General features: G+C 38.8%; 3 protein-coding genes across 7 annotated transcripts in view; 2 read left to right on the top strand and 1 right to left on the bottom strand.

The window, feature by feature from the left end:
* LOC123464705 (ADP-ribosylation factor-like protein 6-interacting protein 1) lies at positions 1 to 2,077 on the top strand. The gene has a single exon (XM_045162127.1). The coding sequence runs from the start codon at positions 69 to 71 to the stop codon at positions 678 to 680; it is 612 nt and encodes a 203-aa protein (XP_045018062.1). The 5' UTR covers positions 1 to 68; the 3' UTR covers positions 681 to 2,077.
* Positions 2,078 to 9,532: 7,455 nt separating this feature from the next.
* THAP10 (THAP domain containing 10) lies at positions 9,533 to 10,531 on the bottom strand. The gene is made up of 2 exons (XM_025260544.3): positions 10,393 to 10,531; positions 9,533 to 10,295 (listed from the first exon to the last, which is right to left on the bottom strand). The coding sequence occupies exons 1-2, from the start codon at positions 10,529 to 10,531 to the stop codon at positions 9,727 to 9,729; spliced, it is 708 nt and encodes a 235-aa protein (XP_025116329.2). The 3' UTR covers positions 9,533 to 9,726.
* Positions 10,532 to 10,535: 4 nt separating this feature from the next.
* Positions 10,536 to 22,123, top strand: part of LRRC49 (leucine rich repeat containing 49) — a 160,953-nt gene continuing 149,365 nt past the window's right edge. The window contains exons 1-7 of one of the 5 annotated variants that reach the window (XM_025296221.3): positions 10,537 to 10,881; positions 10,953 to 11,051; positions 11,527 to 11,583; positions 12,864 to 12,951; positions 18,241 to 18,438; positions 18,772 to 18,874; positions 20,546 to 20,749. In XM_025296221.3, the coding sequence (XP_025152006.2) occupies positions 11,031 to 11,051; positions 11,527 to 11,583; positions 12,864 to 12,951; positions 18,241 to 18,438; positions 18,772 to 18,874; positions 20,546 to 20,749 (671 nt within the window). In that variant the 5' untranslated portion in view covers positions 10,537 to 10,881; positions 10,953 to 11,030. Of the gene's footprint in view, positions 10,886 to 10,952; positions 11,052 to 11,526; positions 11,584 to 12,863; positions 12,952 to 18,240; positions 18,439 to 18,771; positions 18,875 to 20,545; positions 20,750 to 22,123 lie in introns of all 5 variants that reach the window. The other 4 variants (XM_025296222.3, XM_025296220.3, XM_025296224.3 and 1 more) reach the window with 4 other exon arrangements.

The following is a 22,123-nucleotide window of genomic DNA, read 5'->3' as shown; positions in this document are numbered from 1 at the left end:
GCGAGGGAGTCTGCGGAGGGTTTGATTTGATGGCGTCCTGTGCTCGCTGATATGGCACGTCGAGAACTATGGCGGAAGGAGATAATCGCAGCACCAATCTGCTGGCTGCAGAGACTGCAAGTCTGGAAGAGCAGCTGCAAGAATGGGGAGAAGTGATGCTGATGGCAGATAAAGTCCTCCGATGGGAAAGAGCCTGGTTTCCACCTGCCATCATGGGTGTGGTTTCTTTGGTGTTTCTGACTATCTACTATCTAGATCCATCTGTTCTATCTGGTGTTTCCTGTTTTGTTATGTTTTTGTGCTTGGCTGACTACCTTGTTCCCATTCTAGCACCTAGAATTTTTGGCTCCAATAAATGGACCACCGAGCAACAGCAAAGATTCCATGAAATTTGCAGCAATCTAGTAAAAACTCGACGCAGAGCTGTGGGCTGGTGGAAACGCCTCTTTACACTAAAGGAAGAAAAGCCTAAAATGTACTTCATGACCATGATCATTTCTCTTGCTGCGGTTGCTTGGGTGGGACAGCAAGTCCACAACCTCCTTCTCACCTACCTGATAGTGACTTTCTTACTCTTGCTTCCTGGACTGAACCAACATGGGATCATTTCGAAGTACATTGGAATGGCCAAAAGAGAGATAAACAAGCTTCTCAAACAAAAAGAAAAGAAAAATGAATAAAGCATTTGCTTTATTCAGTGTGATTAATGGAGTATACATTGTCCTTGGGAACAGTGTCTGTTATGCTGTTTGGATACTAAAATGTTACAGAAGTAGCTCTCTGCTGTCCCTCACTCTGCCCTTAGTACAAATTCTGACTTGCTAAGCAAGGCTTTATGCCCAGTGTCTTCATGGGTGTGTTCTTAGCAGCTGGCCTTATATGGACAACTCTTTCTTCAGTTCCTCATCTTGGTTTTTGTCACCCAGGGTTAACTGAACTCTTACTTTTAAAATAACATAGTGGTGAACTTCACCCTTTAGTGCAGTTAACAGTGACTCGGGATAACTGTTCAAGTTGATCTTTTTTTTAGCTGGATACAGGATCGTGGTCTGTGACTTCAGGAAGCTTATTCTATCGTCTGCTTCCATTGTCTGCTTAAAAAACTGGCTTCATGAGTATAGACCAAGTTTACCACTTCTGATGAAGAGACCAATTAAGATTCATTCCTCATTCTGTTTCGATAGTGTGGGAGCAGAAGCCTCATGGAATAAGATGAAGCTAATTCTATGCCTTAGCGTGTGTTTTCTCCCTTGTGCAGAATTTAGCAGTTTGTAGGAAACGCAATGTTTCCTTCCTCCCAAATGGGGAATCTGGCAGGAACTTTTAGAACTCTTGTTCCCTTGCACTTAAACTTGAAGTTAGTACGTCCTTAAAGGCTTTTTAGTAGCAGGCTTACACAAGTTGGTAGTTAGGACTTTTAAATTTCAGATTTTCAGTTAATTGGAACTAAAGTCCATAATAGGTTAAGAGTCATGTCCATGATCTTCACTCCAAGACCAGCCAATAAGGACAAAAGTCTTCCTGTGTTGAGTCAAGATTCATTTCAGTAGAAAATACCCTTATCCTACCAATTTTTCAAGACCAGAATAAGCCTTTAAAGATAAGTCTCAAGAGTCTCCTTTTATGGTAACACTGGCTGCTTTTGGTCCCCATAGATGGAGTAGTTGAAATCTGTAGGAATGGACCTCTGAGGGCTGGAAATGTGATATACTTGGGAACAATTCTTAAACTGATTAACTAGCTGTAATATAGTTTTGTGAATTTATTGCACTGATGCTGTGAAACCTGGACCTTGTGGTATATCAGCCCCTAAATTAGTGTTATTTTCTCCCCTTCAATATTGCTGTAAACAGTGGCACCGTGTAGCATGTTTGACTTTTTAAATGTTTCGTATACAACCTACAAACTACCATAATTTACGTGTGTTTCCTCATTGTATATAAGCTCGTCTTCCTATCCAGATTTTTTGTGTGAATGTGTATTCTACCAATTAACTACTTTTGCAGTTTTAATTCTGTATTATTTCTTCTACTTTGTTAAAAGGGGAATAAATAAAAAAGCTGGAAAAAAAAAAAAAGAAACAATATTTGAACAAATAATATCTGAGAATTTACCAAAATGAGTAGAAGGCATTAATCATGGTTTTACAAAAGTTCTAAATGTATTTACTAAAACAAAAACAAAGGGGACTTCCTAGTGGTCTAGTGGTTAAGAATCTGTCTGCCAGTGTAGGGGACATGGGTTGGATCCTTGGTCCAGGGGCATGCCATGGGGCAACTAAGCCCGGCGCCACAGCTGCTGAACCTGTGCAGCTAGAGCCCACGAGCGCAGATACTGAGCCCAAACACCCTAGAGCCCGTGCTCCACGACAAGAGAAGCCGCCACAATAGAGGCCCACCCACCACAGCTACGAAGTAGCCCCACTCACTGCAACTAGAGGAAGTTCACAGGCAGCAATGAAGACCCAGCACAGCCAAAGACAAATGAGTAAATGAGAACAAAGGAAACCATATCTGTGCATATTATAGTAAAATTGGAAAACGAAGAGAAAAACTCGGGAGGAGACAAAGATATATTCTTTTCCAAAGGACAACCATAAGACACAGTAATGCCTAAACTCTTAAGGATACGGGAAGACTGAAATAAAAAGAGTGTAAAAAGGTGTACTATGGCAACAGTAACCTACAGAAAGCAGGCATTGCTCTATTAGCGCTATATAATAACACAGCTTCAAAATACGTAACACAAAGTTGTTAGAGTTAGAAGGCTAAATATGTAAATTAAAAACTGAGGTGGAAGATTTTTAACATACCTCTCTCAGTAACTTGTAAGTAGGCAAAAATTCCACAGGGATAAGAAATTTAAACAACACGATGAATAGACATATACGGAGAAACGTACCCAACTGCACAATGCATGTTCATCTCAAGTATACACAGAACATTCATAAAAACTGACCCATGTTAGGCCTCATAGAGTTTCAGTACATTTCAAAAGATTAAATCCATATGTTGTATATTCTCTGGTGACAGTATAATTGACCTAGAAGTCTTTAACAAAAATACAACTACAAAATGCCTGCACGTTTGGAAATGTTTAATATACTTCTAAACCCATGATAAAATTACAGTGGAAATTAGAAGATGTTTTCCACTAAATAATAAAAATAATCTGAAATCTAAAACTTGTGGGATTCAGTCAATGCTATGCTCATTATGTACATTTATGCTTAAATGTACATAATACTATAGAAAAATTTTATTAGGCTTGATTAAGTTAGATTGCAGTTTTAACACCATTTTAAAAAGTATTTCACAAGGTATTTCTAATGTATCTTCATTTCAGGAGTTTTTCCTCAAATAATACCACTCTACTGAACTCTACTTTTGGGAAATAAGCATGTCAATCTCAGCTGCTCCATCTGCCATTTGCTACAAAAATCCTGAAAATCAATGGTCTAATTTAATGTTCAAGAAGTAAAAGAGAAGAATGGTAAATAAAAATTGAAAAAGTAGAAAGATGAGAGAGTGAACTGTAATGTTAAGGATGGACTTTGGGCGATAATGATATATCAATGTAGGTTCATCAGCTGGAACACATGTACCACTCTGGTGGGGGATGTTGATAATGGAGAAGCCTATGCATGTGTGGGTGCAGTAGGTAAGTGGGAAAGCTATCTTCCTCTCAATTGTTCTGGGAACCTAAAACTTTTCTTAAAAAAGTTAGGCCCTTAAAAATTAAAGAAAAACACTGTAAATCTTTCAATGTGCAGCTCAATGTTCATAGCAGCATTATTTACAATAGCTAAGATATGGAAGCAACCTAAGGGCTCATCAACAGATGAATGGATAAGGAAGATGAACAAGGTAAGAGGAATTAATCATCTGGATATTAATTTTCTTTGGCTGTACAATGACCACATGTTTTATTTTCCATGTTCTGTGATTTTTAATTTCAATAGTAACCTTCGTATAAAGTAAAATTACTTACTCAATTACCTCAACTTTGATTTAGATTAAGGGCTTATAAGAATTAAGAATTTTAGAAAGTACATTTAAACTAATGGCATAAAAAACAATCATTATTGAAAATAAGCATTCATCAGGAAAATATGCCAAATGAGTATTAATCATTATTATTATTTTTTAATTTATTTGGCTAGGCCGGGTCTTTAGTTGTGGCATGTGGGATGGCATGTGAGATCTTTTTTTTCAGTTGCGGCATGTGGAATCTTTGGTTGCAGCATATGGAATCTAGTCCCTTGACCAGGGGTTGAACCTAGGTCCCCTGCATTGGGAGCATGGAGTCTTAGCCACTGGACCACAAGGGAAGTCCTGGATATTAATTCTTAACATAAGTTATAGTAATTAAAGCTCTGTGATAATGGTGTAAAGATTTGCAAACAGGTAAATGGAGCAGAATTTTAAAATGTGGAAACAAGCTAAAGTGTGTATGACAGCTTGATTTATGACAAAGTTGACACTGCAGGACAATGAGGAAATGCTACTCTTTTCCATAAAAGACGCTGAGGAAGAAATGAAACAAACTCCACCTCATACAGAAAAACGCTGAATGGATTGTAGATGTGAACGTAAAAACTAGAAACAGTAAGTTTATGGAGAAAAGCAAAGTAGCATGTTTTAAGCATTAAGTATTCAGAAAAAAAGATTGTTGGTTTGGCTTACATTAAAATTAAGAACTAAGTACACCAAAAAAAAAAAGAAAAAAGCTCAGTACAACAAAAAACACTATTGAGTGAAGAGGAGAAGAGGATGTGAGGACAAAATTTATTAAGAACTCTAAATCAATAAGAAAAAGATAATCCAACAGAAAAATGGGCATTATCACTTAAGAGGCTATCCAAATGTTCAATTAACATTTGAAAAGTTGTTAATTTCATTTGGAAATGAAAAATGCAAAGTAAACCCTTCAAAAGGACTCAATGTGAAAGACTGACAACCCAAATGTAAGGAAGAATGTGAGACAACATAAACTCTGATTATGTTGCCAGTAGTCTGAAACCTGTATGCAGATCTAGAAGCAACAGTTAGAATCTTATATGGAACAACTTCTTGGTTCAAGATCGAGAAAGGGGTACAAGGCTGTCTGCCGTCACCCTGTTTGTTTAACCTATATGCTGAGCCCATCATGAGAAACGCCAGGCTGGATGAGTTACAAGCTGGAATCAAGATAGGTGGGAGAATGACAACAACCTCAGATATGAGGATACCACTCTAATGGCAGAAAGTGAAGAGGAACTGAAAAGCCTCTTGATGAGAGTGAAGGAGGAGAAGTAAAAGAGCTGACTTAAGACTAAATATTAAAAAACTAAGATCATGGTATCTGGTGCCATTACTTCATGGCAAATAGAAGGGGAAAAGGTGGAAGTAGTGACAGATTTCCTCATCTTGAGCTCCAAAATCACTGCAGACAGTGACTGCAGCCATGAAATCAGAAGACGATTGCTTCTTGGCAGGAAAGCGATGACAAACCTAGACAGTGTGTTGAAAATTAGAAACATTACTCTGCCGACAAAGGTCTGTATAGTCAAGGATATGGTCTTCCCAGTGGTCATATATGGTCGTGAGAGCTGGGCCACAAAGAAGGCAGAATGCCAAACAATTGATGCCTTCGAACTGTAGTGCTGGAGAAGATTCCTGAAAGTCATGGACAGTAAGGAGATCAAACTAGTCAATCTTAAGGGAGATCATGTGAAAAAGACACATAGAAGGATATTTACAGCAGTGTTACTTAAAATGGCCCTCAAATGGTAACAATCTAAATGTCCAATAGAAGAGATTAAAAAAAACTTTGGTAAATTTGAACAATGGATTGCTATATAATAATGTAAACAAATTACTGCTATATTATATGCAACAACATGGATAAATCTCACAAATACAATGTTGAATAAAAAAGCCAAATGCAAGAAATGCCAACAATATGAATCTACTTATATTAAGTTCAAAAGAAAGCAAACCTGGTTGCTTTGAGGGCTGAGGGACTGAGGCTTGGGCTCTTGAGTTGCTGCTGCTAAGTCACTTCAGTCGTGTCCGACTCTGTGCGACCCCATAGACGGCAGCCCATTAGGCTCCTCTGTCCCTGGGATTCTCCAGGCAAGAATACTGGAGTGGGTTGCCATGTCCTTCTCCAATGCATGAAAGTGAAAAGTGAAAGTGAAGTCGCTAAGTCGTGTCCGACTCTTAGCGACCCCATGTACTGCAGCGTACCAGGCTTCTCCGTCCATGGGATTTTCCAGGCAAGAGTACTGGAGTGGGTTGCCATTGCCTTCTTCGTCTTGAGTTGCTAGTCATGTTTTATTTCTTTGACTTACATAGTGGTTACACATGCTCAGCTTCTGGTCATTTAATGATCTAAGCACTTTGCTGTACTTTGCTATATCAGAATTTAAAGCTTAAAAAATATAGTTGGGTTAGAAAAACAAGGATGCAAAATTGATAGTTAAGGAGAGACAATAATCCTAGCTATATGAGACAAATTACCAGTGTATGGTGCTCATCAGAACCCCCTTTCTTCCTTGGGGGTAGTCCCTAATCTTTCCTCAAGCTCCCTGAAGATAGCCTACATTCATACGTCTATTTACCCACCTATAGCACCAAACACCTAAAACAGTGTTTAAAATTGTTGTTTAGTTGCAAAGTTGTGTCTGGCTCTTTTGTGATCCCATGGACCGTAGCCCAACAGGCTTCTCTGTCCTTGGGATTTTCCAGGCAGGAAAACTGGACTGGAGTGGGTTGCCATGCCCTTCTCCAAAGGATCTTTCCAAATCAGGGATTGACCCCATGTCTCCTTCATTGAAGGCAGATTCTTTATAATCTGAGCCACTAGTGAAGTCCCAAGAACACTGGAATGGGTTGCCATTTCCTTTTCCAGGGGATCTTCCCGACCCAGGGATCAAACTGGCATCTCCTGCATCGGCAGGTGGATTCTTTACTACCAAGCCATCAGAGAAGCCCGTGTTTACAACAGCTCCTCAATAAATGTTGTAGAATGACTGGAAATTTGCTGTTTAGTCAGTTTGTCCTGAAAAGAAAAAGTGAGCGGGGGAAGGAGTGAGAGGTGGGTGGCACAGGTAATGTTTTTAGAGATGCTACTGGGGTCCAGATCTGGCTAAAAATTTACTGCTATCAAATCTAAATTTATTGCTATCAAGGCTAAAAATATTTACTGCTATCAAGTCTATTTATTGCTATACTTTTAAAGTACTATTGTTAAAACCTACACAGTCTCCTAATAACTCAGCATATATAGTAATGTAATATGGATTGTTAGAAATGCTGGCTGGATATCTTTATTAATTGAAAAACAGAGTTGGTATCTATTCTGGATTTCTTAATAGTTAGCCTTTGTTGCTGCAGTCCATGGGGTCGCTGAGGGTCAGACATGACTGAGCGACTTCACTTTCACTTTTCTCTTTCATGCATTGGAGAAGGAAATGGCAACCCACTCCAGTGTACTTGCCTGGAGAATCCCAGGGAACGGGGAGCCTGGTGGGCTGCTGTCTATGGGGTCGCACAGAGTCGGACACGACTGAAGCGACTTAGCAGCAGCAGCAGCCTTTGTTGTATTATAAAACGTTTGGTTGTTTTATTAGCCTGGCTTTTCTTCTCCCAGTTTTTGATTAGATGGTAGAATTATGAAAAAGAGAAAAGCAGTATAAAGGTGCGTGTGGCACATGTTTAATATTTAAATCTTTTACTACATATTTACATATATCTATAGATAGATGTATAAATATGGACTTGGGTAAAGACTGGCTAGGTAACGATGGTGGATAGTTGGTTCAAGGAAAAGGCAAAGATTTCCTGAGTGCTATACAGTTTGGTGAGAAGGGAAACTGGCAGAGAACTGAAATTCCATTGTACTAAAGAAAACTGTTCTCATAGTCATATAATCATGCCACAAATATTTACTGAATTCCTTAAATTTGCAAAATATTGTTCTAGTTACTGTTAATAATGAACAAATCAGATAAGAGTCCTGTGGTCAGAGAGCTTCCATTCTAATGTGAGGACAAACATTAAGCAAAATACATAATTATTTCATGACAACTGTGATGAGTGCAACTGAAGTATATGTGCTACTGAAGTGTTTGAAGAATGAGAATATAAAATTAGGAGATGAAAACGGAAGGATGTTTGAACAGATTTTTGAAGTAAAAGGATTTAATTGGTGACAATGGGGAATGGCAGGGGCATAATTCCAGGGCATTATATGAAATAATTCAGAAAAGGCTTGGTAGGAAAGAACATATAGTTCTAATGAGGTGGATGAAACTGGAGCCGGTTATACAGAGTGAAGTAAGCCAGAAAGAAAAACACCAATACAGTATACTAATGCATTTATATGGAATTTAGAAAGATGGTAACGATAACCCTGTATGTGAGACAGCAAAAGAGACACAGCTGTATAGAACAGTCTTTTGGACTCTGTGGGAGAGGTGGGGGGAATGATTTGGGAGAATGGCATTGAAACATGTATAATATCATATAAGAAATGAATCGCCAGTCCAGGTTTGATGCAGGATACAGGAAGCTTGGGGCTGGTGCACTGGGATGACCCAGAGGTATGGTATGGGGAGGGAGGTGGGAGGGGGGTTCAGGATTGGGAACACGTGTACACCTGTGGCGGATGCATGTTGATGTATGGCAAAACCAATACAATATTGTAAAGTAATTAGCCTCTAATAAAATAAATAAATTTAAATAAAAAATATATAGTTTATGGTCAAAACCGGAAAAGATCAGCATAATTGGTGCACAGTGAGCAACAAAGACCATGGATTGGAGCAGGACTGCTGTCACAGGCAGGGGCAAAAAGCATGCAGGAACTTTGTTAATAATTTTATTCTCCACCTTAATAATTGCTGGGCGTCATTAAATGGTCTTAAGCAACCCCATGTAGGAAGGAGGTTGGTATTGCAGAAAGTTTCTGTCTGGTGATTGGACCTAGAGAAAAGATTATAAGCGCCTGAGGAAATAAACCTTGGATTGGCTTCCTTGTGTATAAATTGTGAATCTAGACTATATGATCACTTAGGTTTTCTTCAGCTCTAAAATTCAAGAATACCTCTGTATATTCACAACCAGAATGTCAGTTACAGGTCTGCTGACTTCTTGGTGAACTCTTCCTATCTCTTAAACTGAACACCTTTTAGATCCAATGAAGAGTCATAAATTAATCTATGTTATGGTGATAGGGCTGAAGTTTGACTAACTCAAAGAAGGCTGAGAAGTTAGGAAGTTGGGAAGAAGACAGTAGTGACCAGATGCAAAATAAGTATAATCAATCTCATAAGTACCGAGACAGTAGGCAGAAGAGAGCAGAATTCAACTCACTGGAACGATTTAGTTTAAAGGCAGCTAGTCAAGAGGAAGTTTAGGAGGGGGAAGGGATGTCTATCAGCAAAGCCCTATCTTCATCAGCATCTTGCATTCCCATTCCCCCACCATTTTGACGGTATAATTGATAATTCTTGCCGCTTATCATGCAATGATATGCTATGTAGAAAGTTTAAAGTACCTAATCTCTTGAGATTTACTCAAATTAAATCCTTCGTATTTAAAAACTCAGGAGTGGAGAGTGAAGGCTTCTCTATAATGTGAAGGAAAAGAAAGAGTGTGCGTGTGTGTTTCGGGGAACAGGAGGTAGAAGAAACCATAATTCCAGAATGTTAATGCTAAATAGGCTCTTGGAGATCACCGATTAACAAAAACCTTGGTGGTGAGGTGACTTTCCCAAGATAACACTAAGTGGAGGAGCCCAGCCATAGACTGTGGTTCTTGCAAGACCCTCGGGGGACTCTTTGGGTGGCCCTTTATCTGTGAAGCCGAAAGCCCTCTTCGTGGGCCAGATGAGTGTACAGGAGGCTGGCCCTGGGGTAGCCTGGGGCTGCCTCACTGCCTGGGGCTTTCCTCCCTTCCCTGGCCGCCCGCTGTCTCCCTCTTTTTTCCCCGTAGGTTTCAGCAGGGAGGACACGGAGTGCAAGATGGACGCGGCGCCCGCCACGGGTCTCAGACGCTCGGAGAAGGGTAGATTCTTCTGGATAACCGAAGAGACATCAAAACAGGCGGGAGCGAAGTGCTCGGAGCAGATGACGGAGCTGTCACTGCCCCGGTACCAGTTGGCCGGCGGCCCCGCACGAAGCGGTCCCACAGCAGCCGCACGGCCCGGTCCTTTGGGGAAGCGAAACAGCAACTTCCCGGACTTGGCGGTGTTGCCGCAGCGGAAGGGCACGGCAGCGGCCTCGGGGCTGGGAGCTGGGGACCTGCATCCTTAGCACGGTCTCGCACTCCCAGAGCCCTCACCTGCCGACTCCGTGTCGGCTGCTGCTTCTTCGGCCGCGAGAAAGTGCCAAACTGCGGCCCCTACCTTGGAGAGTACCCGGCTTTTGGAGGTCCTTCCCCTTCCAGCAGTCTTCCCCTGAGAGCAGGCAAAGGGATACAAATTTCGCGCGGGCCCAGCTGAGGTGGGAGGTAAAGAGGGACGGACCGGAAGTGGTGGTTGTCATAGCTACCGAGGTGTCCGGCCTCGTCCTCGTTTTATTCTCCTCTCCACCCTAATGCTCTGTTTTTCTGAAACTGGGAAACTAGAACGAGGAAATGCTGATATTTTGGGCCCCTCAAATATAACCAGAGGCTCTAACGAGTGCATTGATCAGTAGATTTGGGAGAGGACCAGACCGGAAATGGAAGTTTCCATGGTAACTCCTGAGCGGGTTGCCTAGGAGATGACCCCTTTCGGTCTCTGAATCTGTGCTGTAGCTTCATTTCTAAGGAAGATCTAACTGATCTTCTTGGACTGTCTCCTGCCATGATTCCCGGGAAATACCGCTCTGTTTCTGGCCGGGCTGCGAGCAACGTAGGTTGGGTTTCCTACTTTCTCTTTATTTCCATTCGTACCGTCCTTTCTGACTGGCGTCTTTGTCCTAGGTGATGAGCTGTATTGTTGAGACCAGGACCGCTCAGTCTACTCAAGCTATTGTCTGACCGAGGCTTGAGGTTCCTGGAATGGACCAAGGCACTTGGAGGGTATTTAACATTGTGTGATGGGTATTCAAAGTCTTGTCCAGGATCTCCGCTTCCCAGAAGGTGGAGCTGGTCTGCTGTGAAAGGCTAAGCTTCATTTAAATTCCTTTAACTGATCAATTACTTTTTTTTTAAATTAAGAAAATATTAACAGGCACCCCCACCTCCTTTACCTGTCTCACTGAGATATTTACTTAGACTTCAAATGGCAGGTGACGAAAGCCTGAAGTGCTAAGTAGAGGGTTAAATCGCAGACATTTTGGAAGATAAATCATAGTGAAACCTTTTAATTATTAGTTGTAATTTTATTGTTTTCAGCAAATATCCAGAACATGCTAATTTACCAGAAACAAACAAAAAGCGAGCATTCTGTTTCATTCTAATTTTTTCGTTATATCTTTATGTACTGTTTTGGGGAGGAGTGTGTGTGCGTGTATAAGTTAAGAGCATATTTTATGGTTTAATTTTTACATTGTAGGTGAACTGTGGGCTTCATCTGGTTATTCAAACATCATCGCTTCCTGAAAAAAACAAAGTAAGATTCAAGCAGATTTGTATTTATTTTTTTTTTTCCAGATTTGTATTTAGATTGAATATAAATTGTTTTATATTCTGCACAAATAGCATGATTTAAAGAGCAGAGTCTAAACTGGAAAATTTAAGTATATTTACTTTGGTCTCTACTTTGAAGCTAATTTTTATTTTTTGCCTACACAAATCCAACTAGTTTACCAAAGAGAGGGAAGGGGGAGGGGCAAATTAGGGGTATAGGATTAAGTGATAAAAAATATTGTGTATAAAATAGATAAGCAAGAAGGATATATTGTATATCTCAGAGAATTATAACCATTATTTTGTAATAACTTTTAATGGAGTATAATCTATAAAAGTACTGAATCACAACATTGTATATCTGAAACTAATATAGTATTATAAATCAACTGTACATCAATTAAGAAAAATCAAAGCAAAACCAAAAAAAACTCACCTCGTTTACAAACTGAATCTTATTTCATCAATTGCAAGAGGTAAGATGGGTTTGTTTTTTTTCTTTTTTGACATTTAAGCATTTCTTAAATCAGGATCCTTCTTGAAACAGATGGCCATATTATTATTTTAATTGGGAAAGTTTTTCTTTCTTAGTAGTGGGTAAAATGATGGCATGTTTTACTACTGATAGAATCTCATATTAGATAAGATGTGATAATTTGGGGTCCCATATCTAACATTCCAGAAAAAATTGATTAGCAGTGAAAATTTTTTAGGCCTAATGAGATTTAGAAATTAAGATTTGAATATTCTTTTCCCCAAACAATTTGCCCATATTCTCCCTGGGATTTCCTTAATTTCTGGCTTTTGATTTGATTTTTGAGATACACACGTTTTCTTACCCTCATGTCACCTGAGCACTCAGATATACTTACCCATCTCCCACACAACTGTGTCTCAAGACAACACAAATTTTTCTTCTTTGACCAAGTTGGATACCTTCAACTGGCACAATTCAGGTTTTTCCTAAAAAGTTTTAAAATAGATGTTACTGGAAGCATTCTTAAATCACAAAGATTTAAGATCTTAAACCACAAAGAAGCTGTGGTACATATATACGATGGAATATTACTCGGTTATAAAAAAGAATGAAATAATGGCATTTGCAGCAACATGGATGGACCTAGACATTGTCATACTGAGTGAAGTAAGTCAGACAGAGAAAGACAAATATCATATGATATCACTTAAGTCTAGAATCTAAAAAGGTACAAATGAATTTATAAAACATTCTCTGAATGTTGTGTCTTAACTAATGTTTTTTAGGTTGAATTCAAGCTAAATAGAGAAACGCCATCATTCCCTGGTCGACTCTTACAACATGACCTTGAAAGAAACTACTCAAGTAGACAAGGTATTGGCAGAGAATAGAGATCAGATATGATTTATCATCTTTAAGTAATATTGTTTAATAATATCGAATTTCTGGATCCAAATAGACTTCAATTAAAGATGACATTATTCATTGGTTACCAAATTCATTGGGCATTTGTTTAAATCAGAATTGATTTTATGTACACAACATAGGTTATTTATAATATAGGAAAAACTGTCATATTTTAGTTTGGAGTGGGCTATACACAAGAGAATTAGAAACAATCTACCAAATAATGTCTTAGAACTAAGAAAAATAGCTAATTTGTGAGGGTAAGACTATGGGAACACAAATTTAGTAAGTAAGGACACTGGAAAGAATGGAAAGTCGGGAGTAGAAAAGAAGCTCTTTCCCTTACTAACACATATAATTATAGAATTATATCAAAATTATATCAAATTATAATTTGATATATATATGTTATATATATGTATATATAACATAATTATAGAATATATCAAAATTATATCAAATTATATCAAAGAATTATATCAAATTTGTGTGCATCATGGAAGATCTTATTAGGAATGCAGATTCTTAGTGCTTCCCTCATCCCCTTCCCCATTCTGACTTTGTAGGTCTCGGGTGGGATTTGGAAAAGTGTGTTTTAATAACTTCTCAAAAGACTCTGATAGATGTGGTTTGTGGACCACCCTTTGAAAAATAGCCTCATATGATCTGGTTATATTTCTGAAATGTATTGTTCAATTAAAGGAGAAATCTTCTTTAGAACTTTTGAGTTGTTACTTCAGTTCAGTTCAGTCGCCCAGTTGTGTCCGACTCTTTCCGACCCCATGAAATGCAGCACGCCAGGCCTCCCTGTCCATCACCAACTCCTGGAGTTCACTCAAACTCATGTCCATCAAGTTGGTGATGCCATCCAGCCATCTCATTCTCTGTCATCCCCTTCTGCTCCTGCCCCCAATCCCTCCCAGCATTAGAATCTTTTCCAATGAGTCAACTCTTCACATCAGATGGCCAAAGTATTGGAGTTTCAGCTTTAGCATCAGTCCTTCCAAAGAACACCCAGGACTGATCTCCTTTAGAATGGACTGGTTGGATCTCCTTGCAGTCCAAGGGACTCTCAAGAGTCTTCTCCAACACCACAGTTCAAAAGCATCAATTCTTCAGCGCTCAGCTTTCTTCACAGTCCAACTCTCACATCCATACATGACCACTGGAAAAACCATAGCCTTGACTAGATGGACCTTTGTTGGCAAAGTAGTGTCTCTGCTTTTGAATATGCTCTCAAGGTTGGTCATAACTTTCCTTCCAAGGAGTAAGCGTCTTTTAATTTCATGGCTGCAGTCACCATCTGCAGTGATTTTGGAGCCCCAAAAAATAAAGTCTGACACTATTTCCACTGTTTCCCCATCTATTTGCCATGAAGTGGTGGGACCAGATGCCATGATCTTCGTTTTCTGAATGTTGAGCTTTAAGCCAACTTTTTCACTCTCCACTTTCACTTTCATCAAGAGGCTTTTTAGTTCCTCTTCATCTTCTGCCATAAGGGTGGTGTCATCTGCATATCTGAGGTTATTGATATTTCTCCAGGCAATCTTGATTCCAGCTTGTGCTTCATCCAGCCCAGCGTTTCTCATGATGTACTCTGCATAGAAGTTAAATAAGCAGGGTGACAATATACAGCCTTGACATACTCCTTTTCCTATTTGGAACCAGTCTGTTGTTCCATGTCCAGTCCTAACTGTTGCTTCCTGACCTGCATATAGGTTTCTCAAGAGGCAGGTCAGGTGGTTTGGTATTCCCATCTTAGTTGTCAACAATTGTTAGCTCTCTGTAATGTACTAGTGTTAAGCACTGCAAAATACTTACATACAGTACTGTCCTCATCTAGGAGTTACTATATGAGAAGGATAATCAGTATAGGCCTCTCTAGATTGTTCATCTTACACAAACACGTGGCAATTTTGAATATTAGCTTTCTTTTTTTGTTTTGTAATTTCTGGACTTTCCTCTTGGGCCCAGCTAATCTGACATCACTTTTCTGTTTCCTATATCTTGAATTCTTCTCCTGGTCAATTGCTGGACATGACATCAACTTAACCACTGTTCCACAGTGCAGAGTGCATCTGTCTTCCCTTCTTTGGCTCAGTTCAGTACATATCTATTGAGTATATTCTGTATGCCAGACACTGTATTAGGCTCAGAGCTATAGATGTGAACCTGAAAATTTTCAAGTAGAATTTTCTTGTGTTTACATTGTGAACTTCCTTTACATTTTTGATAATAACTCTTAAATTTGTTTTCTGACTCGTGAGCCAAACTTAAATACTTTTCCCAAGGTATTCTTGAGTTAGAGGATGATGTTGGTAGACAGATTTGTATATGTCTGGCTGAATAAATTTATTTAAGTGTTTAAGTATTTCTATATATTTGCTAATGAGGAAATAGTATAGAGGCACTGAATTTTGCAAACCTGAAAGATGAATAAAGTCCTATACATAAATAATGACTGTAAAATACAAATTAATTCCTTAAGGAAAAATAAACCTATTTTTTTCATTAAAAGATTTTATTCAAAATCATTCTCTCTAAAATTTGTACCTGATTGTTTCCAAATGTGCCTCCTTCCTAGTTCCAGGCAGTTGTATGCAAAGAAGACCTCATAGTGTGTAGCTGTATTCTTGACGTCTGTACTCACTGTTCTTCCTTCAAAGGCAAAAAACTTTGGAAAAATTTTAAGTGGCAATTTATCAGGAAAAATGAGGGAATCTCTGTCTAATAAACTGCATTCTGATACTGAATCATTATAATTAATTTTACTTCATTTCATATTTTTTATGTTTTTCAAAATTAATTGAACATATACCATAAATTAACCAGTGGTAACTCTCAACCCAAAGTAAAGATACTCTTTGTTGTAGTTAGGCTACTTGGTCTTAAACTTGGTGTATGATTTCTTTTAGGCTTTTTCTATTAATGTTAAGAGTTAAGCCCTGTATCCTTGAAATTTTGTGAGAGTCAGGGACTGCTATACAGTAAAATCTCAGTTCCAGACCTTAATTGATTAAATCCCTTGGATAAGAATGCCAATATGTATATAGAGAGGAAGAGGTAGTGCTTGACTCTTAAGATCATAATGAATCATGAAAAATACAAAATCAGGATTTTGATTACCAACACAGTCTTAAAGATAAGGCTGAGTGGACAAGCATATGAACATGTACTGTATTATCCATCTATCCAGCCAACCATCTCTCCATCCCCCTGCCCATCTCTCTGTCCATCTTTCCCTCTATCCATCCACTCACCCATCCATCTCATCTATCCCTCCATCCATCATATATCTAGGGTGTGGTGCAGTAAAGACTCATACCAAATATCTACCATTATGCCTTTAAACACTTTGGGATTCTAAGTATGAAAGAATTCATTCAGAATTTTTATACTAAAATGGAAATATTTCTGATGTTCTTTTTTAACAGAAATAACATTCACAAAACAGATTTCTGATTAACTCTCAATAAATTGGAAAATCAGTGAATTTAATGATTGCCTACTGAATTTAGATTCTGCAAAGAATATAAAGAATATAAAATGAGCTCCATTTCTCCAGGAGCTTATAAATTTAATTCGGAAGACAAAAGCTACTATTTGGTACATTAAATAGTGATATATGAAATTATCAATAACAGGAAATGTTTCAATTAAAATTTTGCTTTAAAGCAGGATGAAACAGTCCACATATATATATGTATGGGTGTTTGATACATACGTCTACTGTATGTATATGTGTGTGGGTATTTATTGTGGATGTTTCGATTGCAGATCATTCTGGTCCCCAGTTGTTAAGAGGGTCATTTGTGTATTTTAAGGCCTTTCTATCTCATCATTCTCGTATTCTGCTATTTATTGTAAGATGTATGTCATACTGATCATGATAGTAAGCTCATCATGCAGATTGTGATTTTGACTTCTGTGTATAATAAGAGGTGGAAAGAGTGAGGATGAAATTCCTTTATTCACTGACTGTAAGTGAAATTTACTCCTTGATTATTGCCTCTACATCCCAAGTCTTATTAAATTTAAATTTGCTTTCTAAATTGAGCACTGGTTGAAGCCTTAACAAAGTAATTTTAAAAACCTAACTCTGACATTAACAAGGGAAATCAAGGCTGTTTATTGTTTGGAGTTTTTCCTTTATTATTTTTAGCTGACCAGTTAATCCTTAACCAGTTAATCCTTACTCTAGTTTTTGTTCTTTTAACTATTCAGTTTTTGATTTCCAAATCAGTTTACTGACTTATGGTTGCTTGGGTATTTTGCTAGCAGCTGGTCATGTCACAAGACCAGCTCATTTATGAACATGATCTTTGTTCTGAATGCTTGTACTCTAGAACATCATTGTTAATTATCTTGATATTTCATGATACTCAAAAAGGTGTGGTGTAAACACTAATATTTTGTTCAATAAGCCAGGTATGTGCTCTTTGGTATATATCTTGCACACCTGGAGAAGTTAGCAAATACCATTGCTTTACAGCTCTTTAATATGATATGTATGGAGCTTGATTTTAAGATGGCCTCCCAAAGAATGATAGCTTCCTATATTTAGCTTCATCTTTTTGTCTTATCAGTCAGTTTAAGCAGTAGAATTCTGTGGCACTTTAGGTTCTATTTTATTGCTTTTTGCTTCCATCAACATCGGTTGCGGCTTTCAGGAAATTTTCTCTTGGTAGAAGAAAATAGTTTTTTCTGGTGTTCCAATTGGTACCTTTGACCCATTTCTCAAGTCTTACTTCATTTCTGGAGCTTCTCAGCATCTTTTATTAACTATTCTACATTTTCCTAGGTCTTTAGAATATATCTTAATATCCACCTCCACTGAAACCCATCTGTGACCTTCTTTAAGTGAAAAATACCCAGACACGTTAATGTGTGAATATATAAATAGGTATTGTTTTTTCATTCTGCATTTTGTGCACGGTGTTCTGTACAGCTTATTACTTTCATATGCCCATTAGATTGAAAGCTACTTAACGGCAGGGACAACGTCAAACCAACAGCTTATAAGTCTCATAGGGGTGTCAAATACCTGTTAGACCCTAACGAAAAACCTAACTGCAAATGTGCAAGATTTATTGACTCCACTTGGGTCTCTGCAATATTCTCTACCAATAGTAGCTGAACATACAAAGAAAAAAGGATGATTTGAGGTTTACATTTGCTATCCAAAACTACTTTCTCTATATTTCTCTAAAGTCATGTGCTGTGTAGCTTTGTGATAAATTTTTTGATATTTTGAAGGAGATGGAAGAGTAATAAGTCCTTCGCCTCATAATAAATCATCCTGCATCTCATCCACAACAAATGTGAGAGAACTATGTGGGCTGGAAATGAAAGCTGCCACGAGCTCCTTATCAGCATTTGGAGATGCTTCCATTCAGACACCTTCAAAGTCCAGAATCCGGCAGGGCTGTCACAGTGCTGGCCCCAATGTATCTGGTAATGAGGGAACTATCATCTCAGTTACAAGAGAGTTAAGATATAGTATTAGGAGTCAGGATGATAAGGGATAAATGTAGCACTAGAGTAGTCCTGTATTTTCAACCAATCTACAAGGCAAGGGAAAAATTATTTGATATGTACAGAACACGTAGTTTAGACCTGAGGAGGAAAACAAGCTGAACTTTAGTTTCAGATACAGAGAGCTATAGACGCTGTGTTTTCTAGAAAGGATATTGGTAGGTGCCAAAGTTCTCCAAATATAAGGTGATTTTAGTTTCAAAATCTGAAAGATTTTTCTTATTCAAGTAATTTGTATATTATTTTTAATAGGTGATCATATTAATTTGGTGAGCTCATCAATGCCTTCATTTCCCATTCTCCAACGTTCTTCTGAAGAGAAGATTCTTTACTCAGACAGGTTGACCCTAGAAAGGTGAGGACACCTTATTTAATTTTTTTGACTAGATAATATATAGACATAGTACAAGATTTGAAAGGTACAAAAGTCTCTCTTCCTCCCCCTTGTTTTTCAACCTTTTAGTTCTCCTACCTAGGTATAATCACTGTTGCCAATTTAAAATTTATCCTTCCAGGAGTATGCAGAGAAATTTTATATCTGTGTAATGTAAAGGAGCTTGACTGTACTCCAAAAGAGTACTATGCTGCTGCTGCTGCTGCTAAGTCGCTTCAGTCGTGTCCGACTCTGTGCGACCCCATAGACGGCAGCCCAACAGGCTCCCCTGTCCCTGGGATTCTCCAGGCAAGAATACCGGAGTGGGTTGCCATTTCCTTCTCCAATACATGAAAGTGAAAAGTGAAAGTGAAGTCGCTCAGCCGTGTCCGACTCTTAGCGACCCCATGGACTGCAGCCTACCAGCCTCCTCTGTCCATGGGATTTTCCAGGCAAGAGTACTGGAGTGGGTTGCCATTGCCTTCTCCAAAGAGTACTATAGAGGTTCTAAAATATGACATTGATAAAAATGGGTTTTAGGATAGGGAAAAAAACTTCAAAATATACTCCTCCAATGGGCTTCTCAGCACTATTAAGTTGAGTTCCCTTTTACCTTATTGACCTCACCTGCTCCTGGTCTGGCCTTCACTCACCCTGCATACCTGCTCCTTGAATACACCAAGAGTGCTTAAACCTCAGGAGTTCTGCGTTTGCTGTTCCCTCTGCCTGGAATGCTACTTCACCATGTGTCAGTAGGCTCACTTTCTTACCTCCATCAGACCTTTCGTCCAGTGTCACCATCTAGGGACAGCCTTCCCTGCCCTGACTCTCCAAAGCAGCAACTCCTTCAACCCTGGCAGTTCCAGCACCTTTCTCTGCTTTTCTTCTCAGCACTTATCTCCCTCTCACACATTAAATATTTAACTTAGCATATTTATTGTCATTCATTGTTTGTCTCCTCCGAGTAGAATGTAAACTCCACAGACATGGGGAGTTTTGTTCAATTCTGTATCCTCAGCACCTAAAACAAAGCCGCGGACAAAATAAACCCTTAACAAATCTTGAATGAATAAGTGTGTTTAGGACTTAATCCGTATCTTTAAATCTAGCAAAGTATCTGCAGTAGAATGGTGGATGAAGGATTTCAACCTTACCTTAGCGTTATAACCAGCAGAGAAACCTTCTCTGCTGTGCATACCTTTAGCTCAGCAGTATATATCTAAGAGCAGGGCGTTAAGCAAACTTTCTAGCTTAGCAGTGCCTGAGCAGTGTTTATATCAGTGAGTTAATGGCAAGCGCATTTCTCTGGTTATGTGACATGGTTCCTTGAATCATCTCAACCTTTCCCACAGAAGGCAATTACACTGAGTGTTTTCTGATGGTTAATCTTTATATGAAATAATTAATACTGGAGTTTTTTTTTTAATACTATGAGAGCTAGACTTAATTTTAATAACTACCCTTGCCAAAGTATATCAGTTGTTATATGAGTGATTTACAATTAGATCTAGAATGCTTGGTTCCTGAAGGCAAGAAGTGGTTCTGTTTTTCTTCTTCTCATGGCATGGCCACACAAAGATACTACTATTAATATTCTTGAGAAGAGGCAGACTGCTGAATCAGAACCTTACTAACTTTAAACATGTTTTCTAGGCAGAAGCTGACCGTGTGTCCTATTATTGACGGGGAAGAGCACCTTCGTCTCCTGAACTTTCAGCACAATTCTATAACTCAGATCCAGAATATCTCCAATCTGCAGAGGCTAATATTCTTGGATCTATATGATAATCAAATTGAAGAAATTAGTGGACTTTCTACTTTGAGATCCCTCCGTGTCCTTCTGTTGGGGAAAAACAGGTAATCGTTATAGATCAGTCACTGTTTGTTATACTTAGGACTAACGTTGAGTCCTCCTGTGGTCTCTAGATAGCAACTCAACATTGAATAAAACTCAAGAACCTAACAGACTAATGTTTTTGAAAGACCGTTTGGATTAAGATTCATTTATAATTTGTTTTATGAGTTTTCATATTGACAGTTATTCAAACCAAATAACATTTATTGAAAGTGAAAGTCACTCAGCCATGTCTGACTCTTTGCCACCCCATGAACTATACCGTCCATGGAATTCTCCAGGCCAGAATGCTGAAGTGGTAGCCTTTCCCTTCTCCAGGGCATCTTCTCAACCCAGGGATCTAACCCAGGTCTCCCGCTTTGCAGGTGGACTCTTTACCATCTGAGCCACCAGGGAAGCCGAAGTTGTGTCCAACTCTTTGTGACCCCAAGGACTGTAGCCCACCAGGCTTCTCTGTCCAAGGGATTCTCCAGGAAAGTATACTGGAGTGGGTTGCCATGCCCTCCTCCAGGGGATCTTCCCAACCTAGGGATCACGCCCAATTCTCTTATGTCTCCTGCATTGGCAGGCAGCTTCTTTACCACTAGCGCCACCTGGGAAGCCCATAGCGTTTATTAAGTGCATATTATTTCCATTGCTTTCCAGAGCCATATCATATGTGGGAGTAAATAACAGACTTTGGCCTTTATGTTCTATTAGGCTATATTTTAAATATGTGTATTCACATTAAGCTTATGTGTTTCACTTGTGATTCTTCTCAGTGCTTAACTAAGGGTGGGCATTTGATACTTTGTGACTGTCAAATTATAGTTGGCTATCTGTATCCAGTTTTTCATCCACAGATTCAACTGAGGATCGAAAAACACTTGAAAAAATATTCCAGAAAGTTCCAAAAAAGTAAATCTTGAATTTACTGTCTTCCTGGAGACTATTTATGTATCATTTACATTGTAGTACATATTATGAGTAGTCTAGAGGTGATTTAAAGTCTACATATGCTCTGCCATTTCACATAAGGGATTTGAACACTTGCAGATTTTGATACTGATCCTGTCAAAAAAAGATACCCCATGACCAAGGGCAAAGGAGAAGCCCCAGCAAGACAGTTCAGTTCAGTCCCTCAGTTGGTCCAACTCTTTGCGACCCCATGGACTGCAGCACGCCAGGCATCCCCATTACCAACTCCTGGAGTTCACTCAAACTCATGTCCATTGAGTCATTGATGGCATCCAACCATCTCATCCTCTGTCATCCCCTTCTTCTCCTGCCTTCAATCTTTCCCAGCATCAGGATCTTTTCATATGAATCAGTTCTTTGCATTAGGTGGCCAAAGTACTAAATTTCAGTTTCATCATCAGTCCTTCCAATGAAAATAT

This window comes from Bubalus bubalis, chromosome 11, assembly GCF_019923935.1.
Source record: "Bubalus bubalis isolate 160015118507 breed Murrah chromosome 11, NDDB_SH_1, whole genome shotgun sequence".
NCBI classification, from domain to species: Eukaryota; Metazoa; Chordata; class Mammalia; order Artiodactyla; family Bovidae; genus Bubalus; species Bubalus bubalis.
The sequence above is the reverse complement of the archived record's forward strand: the minus strand, read 5'-3'. Positions and strand labels throughout refer to the sequence as shown.